Here is a 15,856-nt window from a genome sequence, read left to right as displayed (position 1 = left end):
GGCATGGCACAGGTCTTAAACTTGGTCGTGCAGCGATTCTTGTCAAATACCCTGGGGTCCAGGACATTCAGAAGATCTTACACGGCCATGGCTCACCTTGCTGACATTCAGCGGCGACACAATATGCCGGTCAGACGTCTTATTTGCGATTGCCCGACACGATGGAACTCAACCTTCTATATGCTTGATAGGCTGCTCCAGCAGAAACGTGCAGTTAATGACTACCTGTACAAACTCTGCGGCAGAGCAGGTTCTGGGAGCTTGGTTTTTTTCACCAGGCCAGTGGCTCCTCATGCGCGATGTATGCAGACTTCTGCGGCCATTTGATGATGTCACAAAACTGGTCAGTCGTAGCCATGGCGCCATCAGTGACATCGTACATTATGCCTTCTTTATGGAGCATGCATTGCGTCGTGTCATTGATCAAGCCGTGGAGGAGCAGGGGCAGGAAAATGAGGAAGTCACAATGCTGGATGAATTCCCAGGGGGGGCTACTCTATCTGAGACAAGTCAACAACAGGAGTCTGAAGAGGAGTCAGAGGAGGATGGTGCCGGGCGGAGGAGCAGGAGCAAGAAGAGCATGCTTTAAACCTTTCTGGGATCCCTGTTTTTGTCCGTGGATGGGGAGAGGAGAACGAGGAGGATGACATTATCCTGGATGATAAGCAGGAGCCAGGCCACCACACCGCTTCCAGTTTAGTGCAAATGGGGGCCTTCATGCTCCAGTGTTTTAATAGGGAGCTCCGTATAAAGGTCAAGGACCAGTACTGGGTGGTAACGTACTTAGACCCCGGGTACAAACACATAATGGCGGAAATGTTACCACCATCGCAGAGGGCTGTCAGAATGGAGCACTTCCAGGACTTGCTTGGAGAAATGCTGCATTCTGCTTTTGCGTGCGCTGGCAGAGGAATTCCCACTCCCAGAGAAAGAGTTGTGGGTACCAATCCAACAGCGCCTGCAAGAAGAGGGCGGTTTGAAGATGTGTTGGTCACTTCTTATATGAGATCATTCTTTCAGCCGACACATCGATAGGTGTCATCCAGCATCAGGGAACGCCTAGACTGAAAGGTGTCTGACTACATCGGGTTAACGGCCGATGTGGACGCTCTGAGAAGTGATGAACCCCTGGACTACTGGGTGGGCAGGCTTGACCTCTGGCCAGAGCTTGTACAATTTGCAATGGAACTGTTGGCTTTCCCCTCGTCCAGTGTCCTGTCCGAAAGTCCGTTCAGCGCAGCAGGGGGGATCGTGACCAATAAGTGTACTCGCCTAGCTCACGACAGTGTTGACAACCTCACATTTATAAAAATGAATGAGGCATGGATCTCGGAGGAATTCAACACATGTTACCAGTAGACCATGTATATGTCTATAAACAATTTTTTTATTCGAACACACACTTCATTTGGCTCACTTCCTTGTCCAAAAAAAGGACACCGTACTATATGCCCGTACCCTCCTGTTTGAAGAGGTTGAGCGGTGTCATATTTCTACTGGGGCTGCTTATTATGAGGGGCTCCCATCATCCCTGTGCTGTGCTGACTTACTCCTGGGGCTGCTTATTATTATTGCTGGAAACAAAGCTGAGATGAGGAATCAGGAGGAGGAGGCTAGGAAGACTGTGTTAGGGGCAGAACAGCAGTATATTATTAACCCAACCTCATTTACTCAGAAGGTATGGTTAGAAAAGCAGCAAGAGTATAAGATGACTATTAGGAGAAAGATAGATAATAGACGTATACTTCAGAGACAGGCGAATTTTGGGGAGGGAGAAAAAGTGGGCCGTTTATTGTCTCTAATGGTTAAAACAAACACTGCCCCTTCAACGGTACTAGCGGTTAGGACTCCACAGGGGGAGATCACCTCTGAACCTACTGTTATTAAAAATATATTCCACCATTACTATTGTTCTCTATATAAATCTCAGAGGGGGGGAGAGGGGGGAACGGTGGTTGCTTTTATGGGAAATATAAGCATACCAACTTTATCAGTAGAAGATTCTATGACAATGGAGGCCCCAATAACTATTGATGAGCTTCGTAAAGCTGTGGCGGAGATGCCCAATCTAAAATCACCAGGACCTGATGGGATACCTATTGAGGTTTATAAGAAATATGGCGAGGTTTTGTTGCCAGAATTGCTGGAGGCATTGACTTAGGCTCTGGCGGTGGGAACACTGCCTTCCTCAATGTTGGAAGCTACCATAGTGGTTGTCCCCAAGGAGGGGAAAGATCTTCGTATCGCCCGATTTCGCTGTTATGTACTGACTAGGGATGAGCTTCGTGTTCGAGTCGAACGTACGTTCGACTCGAACATTGGCTGTTCGTCCGTTCGGCGAAATCCGAACATTTTGGTCCGTTCGCGTCAAATTCGTGTGGCGCTCACGGCCCACAATGCACTGCGATGGCGCAGTGCATTGCTGGCTCATGATTGGCCAAGCATGCACTGTGACCCCGCATGCTTGGCAAATCGCAGCGCCAGCAGCGAGGAGAGCCATGATTGGCCACAGGCAGGATGCCTGTGGCCAATCATAGCTCAGGCTGTGTAGTGCACGCCCCACACTATATAAGGCCGCCATCGCGGCGGCCTCGTGTAGTGTGTTGGCGTCTGAAGCAGTGGGTGTTCTGTGTACCTTCAAGACAGTACACACCGATCGTTTTCGGACGATTTTCTATCTTGCTGTTGTGTAGTGGTTATTGTCTGTGTGCCCTGACCGCAGTATACACCGCTATACTCGCCTCACCTATATAGCTAGTGATCTATCTTTTATAATAGAGCTTGCAGTCAGTAGTGTTAGGAGATAGGGTGCTCTGTACCCAGTACATACCGCTATATCCACCTACATAGCTGTTCTCTATTTGAGACCACTTGCCATCTGCAGGAGTTATTGGAAGTTGTGTGTGCCTCCAGCACAGCACAGTATACATCTGTATATACCCCTTTATCTCTGGTGTTCTCTGGTTATTGTCTGTGTGCCCTGACTGCAGTATACACCGCTATATTCACCTCACCTATATAGCTAGTAGTAGTGATCTATCTTTTATAATAGAGCTTGCAGTCAGTAGTGTTAGGAGATAGTGCGTGCTGTCTGCGTGCTCTGTACCCAGTACATACCGCTATATCCACCTACATAGCTGTTCTCTATTTGAGCCCACTTGCTATCTGCAGGAGTTATTGGAAGTTGTGTGTGCCTCCAGCACAGCACAATATACATCTGTATATACCCCTTTATCTCTGGTGTTCTATAATAAAGGCATCTGCAGGAGTTAGTGGGTGTTGTGTGCCTCCAGCACAATATACACTACCCAACTGCTGTTTTACCCAACTCCCTTCAGGCCATTACCATGTCTGGAAGGCCAGCAAGGAGAGGCAGACAGGCGCGAGCCGATAAAAGAGGGCAAGCAGGCTCTGTGTCTAGAGACAACAGTGCTGGTCGTGGACGCGGTGCATTGTCATCAGCACGTGGCCATGGGACATGCTTGTCCTTCTTTTCGGCAGCTGGACATGTTGAACCGTAACATGCCAACGACTTGGTAGAGTGGATGACCAAGCCCTCTTCATCCTCCTCATCCTCTCTCACCCAGTCTCAGGGTAGTAGCAAAGCAGCTGCCAACGCATCGTCTTCCCTCCTCTCAATGTCATCATCAGTGACTCCTTCCCTAGACCCACCACATCCTCCTGAGGAGTCTCCTGAACTCTTTGAGCACAGTGTTAGGTACATGCTCCAGGAGGATGCCCAGTGTTTTGTGGGCTCTGATGATGACACTCAGCTAGAGGAAGGCAGTAGCGTGAGCGCAGAGAGAGGGGATGCTCAAGAAGGACAGCAATCTGGCAGTCATGTTCCACAAGCTGCAGCATACTGCCAGGTTTGCTACTGCGATGAAGAGGGAGGGGATGATGAGGGCACTGACTCCACATGGGTGCCTGGAAGGAGGGAGGAGGAGGAGGAGGAGGAGGAGGCACATGTCCAACGAGGCAGGATGCCCTCCGGGGGCCAGCTTAGGGGCAGCACACCCACTGAATCACACCGCAGAGCTCCGCCTGTGCAGAGCGCTGTCTCTGCGCGTTATTCTAAAAGTTCTTTGGTGTGGGCCTTTTTTGAGACGAGTGCATCAGATCGCACGGCTACTATTTGCAACATATGTCTCAAGCGTATCTCATGTGGCCAAAACATCAGCCGCTTGGGCACCACATGCTTGACCAGACATATGTTGACCTGCCATGCAGCTCGTTGGCAAGCGTACCTCAAAGACCCACACCAAAGAACAAAGCGGACCTCTCCTTGCTCCTCATCAGCTGGCATCTCCAACCCCACTAGACCTTCAGTCCTCTCTGAAACCTGCTCTGAGAGGAATGAAGGTGTAGAATTAGGTGTGTCACAGCCAAGTGCTTCCGGGAACTCTGCTAGCAGTACACCCACGTCCGATTATAGCAGGCAAATGTCCCTGCCCCAGCTGCTGGACCGGCGGAAGAAGTTCACCCCCAGCCATCCACATGCCCAGCGGTTGAATGCTAGCTTGGCTAAATTGCTAGCACTTCAACTGCTGCCTTTTCAGTTGGTAGACTCGGCCCCCTTCCGTGATTTTGTACAATGTGCGGTTCCTCAGTGGCAGGTCCCCAAATGCCACTTTTTCTCACGGAAGGCGATTGCGGCTCTCTACCGGCATGTGGAAGGCAATGTCCTTGCCTCGCTGGACAGGGCGGTCAGCGGTAAGGTGCATATTACCACTGACTCATGGTCCAGCAGGCATGGACAGGGACGTTACCTGTCTTTCACGGCCCATTGGGTCACTCTTCTGGCAGCTGGGAAGGATGCAGGACAAGGTGCAGTAGTGTTGGAGGTTGTTCCGCCACCACGCCTCCAAAATGCTACTATTGGTTGTGACACACCTCTCTCCTCCACCCCCTCCTCTTCTTCTTCCTCCATGGCCTCTTCCAGTGCTCTGTCCTCAGAACCAGCGGTGCTCCGTAGGCGTTCCAGGGGCTACGCAAGTACGCAGGCAAAACGATGCCATGCCGTGCTTGCGCTGGTTTGTTTGGGGGACAGGAGCCACACTGGGGCGGATGTTTTGTCAGCTCTGCAGGGGCAGGCCGAGAGGTGGTTGACGCCACGCCAGCTTAAGCCAGGAATGGTGGTTTGCGACAATGGCACCAACCTCCTCTCCGCCCTCCGACAGGGACAACTGACCCATGTGCCCTGTGTAGCTCACGTCCTTAACCTGGTGGTGCAGCGGTTCTTGGGCAGGTACCCCGGCTTACGGGATGTCCTGAAGCAGGCCAGGAAAGTCTGTGTGCATTTCCACCGATCATTTAATGCCTGTGCTCGGCTGGCTGAGCTCCAAAAGGAGTTGAACCTGCCCAAGAACCGCCTTATATGTGACATGCCCACCAGATGGAACTCAACATTGGCCATGCTGCAGCGGCTGCACACGCAGCAGAGGGCCATCAATGAGTACCTGTGCGACTACGGCACCAGGACAGGGTCAGGGGAGCTCTGTTTTTTCTCACCACGCCAGTGGGGCATGATCAGGGATGCATGCACTGTCCTGTCACCATTTGAGGAGGCCACAAGGATGGTGAGCAGTGACAGTGCATGCATCAATGACACTGCACCTCTTGTCCACCTCTTGGAGCATACGCTGCGTGGAATAATGGACAGGGCACTTGAGGCAGAACAGAGGCAGGAAGAGGAGGACTTCCTTGCCTCTCAAGGCCCCTTTATCCAAACAGTGTTCCTGCTGTGCCACCCATCACACAGGAAGAGGATGAGGAGGAGGAAGAGGAGGAGGAGGATGATTGTATCAGCATGGAGGTGGAGGCTGGCACTCAGCATCAGCAGCAGCAGCAGCAGTCTTGTAGGGATGATTTACAGTCCCAAGAAACACGTGGACTTGTACGTGGCTGGGAGGAGGTAGCTGCGGATCATGTTGTCCTTAGTGACCCAGAGGACTCCGGACCGAATGCCTCAGCTAACCTACGCTGCATGGCCTCCCTGATCCTGCAAAGCCTGCGGAAGGATCCTCGTATTCTTCGGATCAAGGAGAGGGACCATTACTGGCTGGCCACTCTCCTTGATCCACGGTACAAGGGTAAGGTTGCCGACCTTATCTTGCCATCGCAGAGGGAGCAGAGGATGAGACATCTCCGGGAGGCCTTGCAGAAAGGTCTGTGCAACGCGTTTCCAGAGACTGGGAGGTTACAAACTCCTGGTCCTGGACAACGTGTTGCTGAGGCATCGGTCAGAAGGAGCGGTGGAGAAGGTGGCCGTCTGACTGATGCTTTCAGACAATTTTTTAGTCCGCAGCCCCAAGGTATGATCGGTTCCAGCACCCATCGCCAGCGTCTGTTTTACATGGTGCAGGAATACCTAGGGGCAAGGTCAGACTTGGACACCTTTCCCACCGAAAATCCTCTGGCTTACTGGGTCTTGAGGATGGATCACTGGCCAGAGCTTGCACAGTATGCAATTGAGCTACTGGCCTGTCCTGCATCCAGCGTTCTTTCGGAACGCACCTTCAGTGCTGCTGGTGGCTTTGTTACCGATCACAGGGTGCGCCTGTCCACCGAATCAGTTGATCGACTGACCTTCATCAAGATGAATCAGTCTTGGCTCACCCACAGCTACCAAGCACCTGAAGCTGATGTAACCGAATATTTTTTTTTGAAATACCACATCCCTTCAAGACTGCCTATGCTGATGCTGAGTGTCTGTCCTGTTATGTTGATTGTCTATCCTCTTCCTCCTCCGCTGATATGTTGGAAGAACATTTCTGGTTCTGGTTGATGCCATCAGCCCAATTTTTCTGCCCCTGTTTAACAGGGGCGTTTAATTACAATTTTTGATGCAATGCTTTGCAGCAGGGCTAATTCCTGCAATCAAACTAGAGTATATGGGAGAGGTTGCAGTGTGGTGGCACCAGCACCAGTGCCTAAGGCCCAATTTTTCTGCCCCTGTTTAACAGGGGCGTTTAATTAAAATTTTTGATGCAATGCTTTGCAGCAGGGCTAATTCCTGCATTAAAACTAGAGTATATGGCAGAGGTTGCAGTGTGGTGGCACCAGCACCAGTGCCTAAGGCCAAATTTTTCTGCCCCTGCTTAACAGGGACATGTAATTACAATTCTTGATATAATATTTCACAGGAGGGCCCCTTCCTGTGCCCACCCAGAGTAACGGTGAGGACTTATAGTGTTGTGGCACCAGCACCACAACCACCAAAGGTCAATTTTTCTACCACTGTTCAACTATGGCATGTAATTACAATTCTTGATATAATCGTTCACAGCAGGGCGCTCCAGCGCCCACCAAGAGTCACTTTGAGGGCTTACAATGTTGTGGCAAAACCAACACCTTGTTCCGCCATTTCTGCAGAGCATATAGGGCAGGCCCCTACTTTCAAACATCCAACTTACAAACATCTCCTACTTGCAAATGGAAGGAGACAACAGCAAGTGAGATGAAAAAAGATGGACGACAAAACAAATTATACAGGGGTGATAACCCTTCCCTATGTTTTCCAAAAAGCTTAAAAATAGTTTTTTTGACTGGAGCTACACTTTAAAAATGTACCAGTTGAAAATTACAAACAGATTCAACTTAACACAACAAACCTACACAGTCCCTGTCTTGTTTGCACCGCCTGTATACTGCTGTTCTGAGTATATAGGGCCTGGGGGCCACACGCATTTCCTTTTTTTAATATGGGTACAGGGTTCCCCTTAATATGCGTACAAGACCCAAATAGGCTGGTAATGGGCAGGGAGGGCTACCCATGCCATTTTTCTCAATGATTTTCAACCATATTGCAGGAACCAGATATAACATTAAAACCGCAAGCAGTTTTAAATGGTGTTATTTCCGTTTAATGTCATTTTGTGCAGGGACTGTTCTAAACACGGGAAACACGTGGCACTTCACAGGCATACTACAGACACCCCCCAGGCACCATATTTAAAGGAATATTTCACTTTTTTTTTTTCACTTTAATCATCATTAAAATCAGTGCTCCCGCCAAAACGGCCATTTTAAAAAATATTTTAGGCATTGACCCATGTCCCCTGGGGCAGGAGCCAGGTCCCCAAACCCTTTTTAGAACAGTATCTTGCATATTAGCCGTTAAAATTAGCACTTTTCATTTGAAACGTTCGAGTCCCATAGACTTCAATGGGGTTCTAACGTTCGTTCGAATTTGGGGTCCGTTCAAAAGTTCTGGTGCGAACCGAACCGGGGGCTGTTTGGCTCATCCCTAGTACTGACGTAAAGATCTTAGCGAAAATACTGGCAACACGCTTAAAAAAGTTTATTCATAAGCTCATCCATCCTGACCAGTCGGGATTTATCCCGAACAGGTCTACTAGTATTAACATACGTAGAGCCCATTTGAATATCCAGATCCCAGCAGACGATGGAGGCTCCAGGACCATATTAGCCCTGGATGCAGCCAAGGCTTTCGATTGTCTTGAGTGGGAATATTTGTTTGAGGCACTTGTTAAGCCGTGTACACACGGGCGGACTATCTGGCCAACTAAGTCCGTCAGACAATCCGACAGACAGTCCGTCCTACTTTCAAATGAACGGACTTGACCACACACGATGAACAAACAGTCCGTTGAAAGCTTGCGCGATGACGTGTACAGCACGTACGACGGGACTAGAAATAGGACGTCCAATACACAGCAATGCAACCTTCCGCCGTGTAAATCCTTTCTGAGCATGCGCCATACTTAGTCCGTCCAACTAGCCTACTCACGAGCGGACTGTCCGCTGAAACCAAAGTTGGACGGACAATATTACGGAAATTCCGAAATACTTAGTCCGCCAGGCTGCACGCTGAAAAAGTCAGCTGAAGCCCACACACGAGCGGACTGTCCGCTGAAATGTGTTTCGGCGGACTAAGTTGGACAGACAGTCCGCCCGTGTGTACGCGGCTTTAGATTTGGGTTTGGGACGAGATACTTTTAACTTGAAGGGGGTGGAGAAATTTAAGTATTTGGGGGTTTGGGTGGCAACTAAGACAACTTAGCCCCTCTCCTGGTGAAGCTCAAAGATAAGGCGGATATTTGGAGCCGCCTCCCCTTATCGATGGCCGGACGTTGTAACTTGGTCTGGCTTCCCCAAATTCTATATTTTATCCACAACTCGCCGATATGGATATGGATATGGTTCGAGGTGGTTTAAGAAAATAGAATCTCTGTTTAGAGATTTTATATGGAGAAAGGGGCCGCCTAGGATCAGTCTACGGACGTTGCAGCTACCGTTGGAGGAAGGGGGGATGGCGGTTCCACATCCTAGGCTTTATTATTTGGCGGCACAGATGCAGCACTTAGCAGGAGCAGGAATATCAAGCGAGGGTGTGCCTTACCATAGCCTGTTAATGTTAGGATGCCCCCACAATACACTTATTGAGGCCCTTGAGGCAAACTCGTTTGATATAAGTTGCCCTACAACCAACCAGATTGTTAAACTCTGGAAAACAGCCAAGGCTATACTAGGATACCAGGGGGTATCTGTATTGGCCCCTTTATGGAATAATAGAAATCTGGCTGAATTAGCCAAAGTTGAAAGATGCAGAGAATGGGTGAACCAAGGTATAAACCAACTAATCCAAATATTTCAGGGCTCAGAAATTAAATCATTTAATAGTTTAAAATTGGAGTTCTCACTGTCGAACTGTATGTTTTATAAATATCTCCAGGTCAGACATGCAGTCCAGTCACAATTTGGACCTCAAAAGGTTCAGTGGATCCAGATGCCTGCGTTATCACAAATTATGTCCCAGGACACGCTTAAGGGACTGATTTCTTATATGTACGCTAGATTAGGGGATAACATTTTGGATCATGAAGCCTTGCTCAAAAGTAGGAAAAGATGGGAGAATGACGTGGGTCCTCTGTCCAATTCCGACTGGGATCGGATAATTGATTACGGAACTAGAGTTTCGATCTCCCCTTCCCAGAAAGCTTCCCACCTTTTTTTTTTTTTATCGGGTATATCATACCCCTAAGAAAATGTTCAAACTAGGCTGGAGAGATAACGACCACTGTCCTAGATGCGGCTTGACTGGCGATTTCATTCACATGTTTTGGAGGTGCCCGAAGTTATTTAGGTATTGGACGCAGGTTATAGATGAGATTAATACAATCTTTAATTTAACACTGAAAGCAACGGTCAGGACTTGTCTCCTGACTATACCTGAGGGTTTTACAATCCCCAAGGTTACTAAAATACCAGTGATTAGATGTCTCTTCCAAGCAAGGAAGTTAATTGCTCAACAATGGCATTCGCATTCGGGCCCATCAGTTGAAACTTGGGTGGCAAACATAAAAACGACAATTGGCAATGAAAGGGTCTTTTTCATCAAACAGGGTAATAACAAGAAGTTTATGAGTTTATGGGGGTCTAGTCTGTGGAAGTTGGGTATTCTACCATAGGTAGATGGGCTGCAGCTTTTGCACGGAAAACTGACTTTCCCCACGAGTGTCTGGTGTCTTCTTCCCTTTGGCTGGGACTCTCTTATTATCTTTGCATTTGTATTCCTTCTTACTTCTTCATTTGTGTCTCTCTCCTTACATGTAGGGTGGGCCCTTCCTCTTGTTTTTCTTTTTTTTAGGACTTTCCTGCTGGCCCCTTCACGACTCTGTTTGTCAACTTGAGAATGATACTGTTACAGAACTGGAGAGAGGAGGGAGGAGGCTATATCCAAATTGAGTGTACGACGCAATGCTTTGGGGATGGAGGGGGGGGGGAGGGGGGATTCGGGGGGGGGGGAGCTGGGGGAGAAAAATTAAATTTAGGTATGGGATGCCAGGGTATTAGGTATAGTCATGGTGCATACTTTGAGAACACCAGGGAGGGGGAGGTTTTTCACCATATTGTTCATTTACTCTTGTTTGTATTTTTTTAAATATTATGTATTTTCTATGCGATCACAAGGAATCTTAGAGAAAATTTATGAAATTAAATAAGCCACGATGATGTGGAATTATGAACGAGACATGAATGAGCGGCAAGCTGAATTTAGTCTCTGGTATAAAAATACTGATGTGGCACAAAAAAATATAAAGAAATAAAAAATAAAAATGAACGAGGCATGGATCTTGGAGGAATTCAACACATGTGACCAGTAGACCATGTATATGCATAACTCTATAAATGATTTATATAATCTAGCACATGGACCTTTTTTCTACCTTTGGCTCACTTGTACAAAAAAAGCACACCGTACTATATGCCCATACCCTCCTGTTTAAAGAGGTTGAGTGGTGTCATATTTTTGGGTCCGGCAGCGAGTTGCTGGTATCAGTGCTGGTGTCAGTGCTCTCTATCACGGTGCTGGTGTGGTGTCAGTGCTCTCTATCTCGGTGCTGGTGTCAGTGCGCTCTATCACGGTGCTGGTGTCAGTGCTCTCTATAATTGGTGCTGTGTCAGTGCGCTCTATCACGGTGCTGGTGTCAGTGCTCTCTATAATTGGTGCTGTGTCAGTGCGCTCTATCACGGTGCTGGTGTCAGTGCTCTCTATCTCAGTGATGGTATCATGTCAGTGCTCTCTATCACGGTGCTGGTGTCAGTGCTCTCTATCACGGTGCTGGTGTCAGTGCTCTCTATCTCAGTACTGGTGTCAGTACTCTCTATCACGGTGCTGTTGTCAGTACTCTCTATCACAGTGCTGTTGTCAGTGCTCTCTATTATGGTGCTGGTGTCAGTGCTCTCTATCTCGGTGCGGGTGTGGTGTCAGTGCTCTCTATCACGGTGCTGACGTCCCTACTCTCTATCACAGTGCTGGTGTCAGTGCTCTCTATCTCAGTGCTGGCGACAGTGCTCTCTATCTCAGTGCTGGTGTCAGTGCTCTCTATCTCGGTGCTGGTGTGGTGTCACTCCTCTCCATCTCGGTGCTGGTGTCAGTGCTCTCCATCACGGTGCTGGTGTCGGTGCTCTCTATCATGGTGCTGGTGTCAGTGCTCTCTATCACGGTGCTGGTGTCAGTGCTCTCTATCATGGTGTTGGTGTCAGTGCTCTCTATCATGGTGCTGTTGTCCGTGCTCAGTCTCTATCACGGTGCTGGTGTCAGTGTTCTGTCTCTATCATGGTGCTGGTGTCAGTATTCTATCTCAGTGCTGGTGTCAGACAGTGAGGGAGATAGCAGTGGAGAAGCCAATCAGCAGGCAGTGCCAGCACCATGGCTGAAGATCATCACTGGACTGGCACCTCCGGACCACCACAGTGGAGCCCTGCATAGGTGGGGGTAAGGGCTGGCAGAGGGAGGGGTCAGGGGCTCAAGCACAGGTTGGCACACTGGGACACTGGCACAGGACTGCGCTGCCCTGACTGTGGCACTGATCATCTCCTGCACCCTCTTCATAGCCTGGCCTGACCTTGCCTCTCCTCCATGGCCTTCATACGCTCCTGAATTGACAAAATTTCACAGATAAAAAAAGAATGCTTGTCGTTGTCGATCCCAGATTCACTTAATACTTCTGGTATGTCAGTGTCCATGTTGTGGGAATATGAGTGCACAGCTAGTAAGTATTTTGTGGCTGAAAATATGACCTGGAGGTTTTTAAGGTTCGCCTGCCATTAAAGTGAATGGGGTCCGCCGCGAACGCTTGGGCACGTTCCCGGTTCGCAAACATTTAGGCACGTTCCCGGATCGCATTCGCGAAACGTCCCATCGGAAGTTCGTCCATCACTACCCATCACGTGGCGAGTGATGTTGGGGGGTTGGTTGGGGCTTTGTTTGCAACCCCAGTGCAACCATCACTTAACAATTCACCACAATATAGATGTGAATTTTGCCATTGATTTAGCCGTGAATGTAGTTAATGCAGCATGTTGAATGCACCTGGGCCAACCAGAGTTTTTTTATATATGCCCCTTTGTTTTGATAGCATTCTATATTACGTGCCTATAAAGATTTTATAGACTTAACAATTGGCTTATACATTTTAAAAAATGAACATAAAAACATTTACATAAATAAAGTGGATGCCAAAATGTATACTAGGCAAAAACGGTGTGTTTGTAGAACTATTAGACAGTTATTCATTTCAAAAAAACATTTTATTCTAACTTACCGTGAATGAAAGGGCCCTTTTCTTTTCTTTCATCCTCTGAATGGCATTTCTGACCTAGAAATAAATGTTCTACATAATTCAACAAATATTTTGGACATTTTATAAAATGTTTTCTTCTCTTTTATTTAATAATGCCAAAACATATAACCATCAAGCATAATTGTGATAATGGTATGCTCTTACATTTTCAACCCCTGAGCTGTGTACAGTGCTCAGTATTTTAAAGTTCAAAGTTTCTAAATAAACCAATCATTTACTCATCACTTCATTAAATGGGAATGATAGCCAAAGCTATTTTGGCTGTACTTCTCCTATAGATCAAAGGAATGAAGTTTGTTTTGCACTTCTGTGATCCGTTTTCAGCTGAAGTCATACCGCTGCTCCAGGCTCAGAAAGCATCAGCCCAAAAGCCTGGACCAGTCCACCCCCTCCACAACCCAGCGCTCCAGCGAATACGCTGGGGGAAGGAGCAGAGACCTTGAGACTGACAGAGAACTAAGAGATCAGTTCTCTTTGATTCCTTAGTTGTTAATGCACATCCGGCAGGGGATAGATGCTACATCGGATTGATACTGCATTCACCTACAGTAGGTGAGTATTATGCTGCGTACACACGATCGGACTATCCGGCGGACTTAGTCCGGCAGACAAATCGCCGGACTTTGCAGCTGAGGTCTGCCGGACTTTCCGAATGAGCGGACCTGCCCACACACGACCGGACTTTTCCGGCAGACTAGGTCACAGTCCCAGCATCCTCCAGGACTGTGACATTTTAAGGGGGCAGGGTCACCATGTAACATCACCCAGTGACCCTGCCCCTTGTCCCTATATAAGTCGCCGCACAACTCGTCCCTGCCATTGTGGCCAGAGAGAGTGTTGTGTCAACATCGCAAGGGAGAAGAAGAGAAGAGAAGAAGGCGACGACGGCGACAGCGACAGAAGACCGGGCCAACTCTAGTAAAAGAGCTGGAAGAAGAAAGCGGAGGCCCGGCAGAAGAACCGAAGAGCGGGACAAGACCCCAGAAGAGGGGGACAAGACCCCCGAAGAGCGGAACAAGACCCCGAAGTCAGAAGAAGACCCCCGGACGGCAGCGGCGACGACGAAGAAGAAAGCCAGGCTCCTCTGCTAGTAAAATAGCTAGCAAAAGAGCAGAAGATAGCGGAGGAGACCACCGGAGCTGTCCAATAAATTATTTTAAAAACATGTGTTGTGTTTTTTTATTTACACTTTTTTTCACCAGGTGAATGGGTAGGGGTACATGGTACCCCATACTCATTCACATAGGGTGGGGAGCCGGTATCTGGGGGCCCCCTTATTAAAGGGGGCTCCCAGATTCCGATAAGCCCCCCGCCCGCAGACCCCGACAACCAACGGCCAGGGTTGTTGGAAAGAGGCCCTTGTCCTCATCAACATGGGGACAAGGTGCTTTGGGGTGGGGGGGCCGCAGGCGCCCCCTTCCCAAAAGCACCCACCCCCCATGTTGATGGCACACAGCCTAGTACAGTTCGGGGGGGTGCTTATTTGTCCCCACTCCCTTTCCTGACCGGCTGGGCTGCGTGCTGGGATAAGGGTCTGTAATGGACTTTGGGGGGACCCCCATGCCGTTTTTTCGACGTAGGGCTTCCCCTTTAAGTCCAAACCAGGTGACGGGGCCAGCAAGGTGTCAATCTCGCAGATGGAGGCGGCGACATTTACTTCCTTCGCTAGTCCCGTCTTCCTGGAGCCGTGTTCAAAATGAACAGACTTTTCTCCATGTTTGGGCAAGTCCGTTCATTTCAAAAGTCCAGCGGACTAGCACACAGATGGGTGGATTGTCCGCTGGACTGCCACCTTTTGGAAAGAAAAAGTCCACCGGAGCCCACAAACGGGCAGATTGTCTGGCGGACTCTGGTCCGCCGAACCAAGTCCACTGGATAGTCTGATCGTGTGTACGCGGCATAAATGTTTTTTTTTCAAGAAAAATAGACTGCAAAACAGTATAAAATGTACATGTGAATAGCAGTGCCAAGTCCATCCACAATTTATTTGTGCAAGTTGAATTAACGTTTCTCGCAATTTTTTCAGTAAAGGCACCCTTTAAAAGTCTGCACATTCTTGAGGTACCCTATACTAAAATGTAGAAAACAAAACTAATAACTACCTAACACAACAACATCTACACATGTAGGATACCCAATGTTAGAGGTAACTTATTCTTATGAGGCAAACGCCCCTTTGCACACTGGTACTGACTAGCTACACTTCCATCGCTTGTCTTCTCCCTCAGTTTTTCTCCCTCATTTAGCTATTGTGACCTCAATGCTGATAGAGAAGGGCAAACAAGGATTCTGTGCAGGCATACGATGTGTACCTTATCAACCGATGATGTAACTGGTTGTTAGTACACAGGCAACTAGGTTGTAATGGTACACAATGAAAACCTGTGGCTTTGTGTAACCAAAAGGCAGGCTTGACCTACCCGCTGGCTTGTATACAATTTTGGGCAATTTTTAGGCATTTTACCAAGGCACCCCTGACGAGACCTGAAGGCACCCTGGTTGAAAAAGGCTTAATTAGATAGTCCTCCATAAAGTGCAATCTTCACTGCATAAAATCAGGTATTTTTTAATCCTCTTTTATCCTCGCAGGATCACCTTTACCTAAAAAATAACCAGATATAAGTTTTTTGGGGGGAAAAAACTTCCACGTGTAGGAGAGATCCTTTCTCACATCTTACTCCCATATTGGCTTCAAAGTATGGCATAACAGAAAAGGAAGGCCATCATAGCACTACACTGCATTT

The 15,856-nt window shown here is 48.3% G+C and overlaps 1 protein-coding gene across 4 annotated transcripts in view; it reads right to left on the bottom strand.

The window, feature by feature from the left end:
• Positions 1 to 15,856, bottom strand: part of ADGRD2 (adhesion G protein-coupled receptor D2) — a 930,084-nt gene that overhangs the window by 242,979 nt on the left and 671,249 nt on the right. For 3 of the 4 annotated variants that reach the window (XM_077478839.1, XM_077478840.1, XM_077478841.1), the window contains exon 22: positions 13,074 to 13,127. The exons of the other annotated variant lie outside the window; for it this stretch is intronic. In XM_077478839.1, the coding sequence (XP_077334965.1) occupies positions 13,074 to 13,127 (54 nt within the window). The remainder of the gene's footprint in view (positions 1 to 13,073; positions 13,128 to 15,856) is intronic. 4 annotated transcript variants of the gene reach the window in all.

The sequence above is a fragment of the Lithobates pipiens genome, unplaced genomic scaffold (assembly GCF_037356315.1).
Source record: "Lithobates pipiens isolate NorthernLeopardFrog02 unplaced genomic scaffold, aLitPip1_a1.2 Scaffold_1, whole genome shotgun sequence".
Taxonomy (NCBI): domain Eukaryota; kingdom Metazoa; phylum Chordata; class Amphibia; order Anura; family Ranidae; genus Lithobates; species Lithobates pipiens.
The sequence above is the reverse complement of the archived record's forward strand: the minus strand, read 5'-3'. Positions and strand labels throughout refer to the sequence as shown.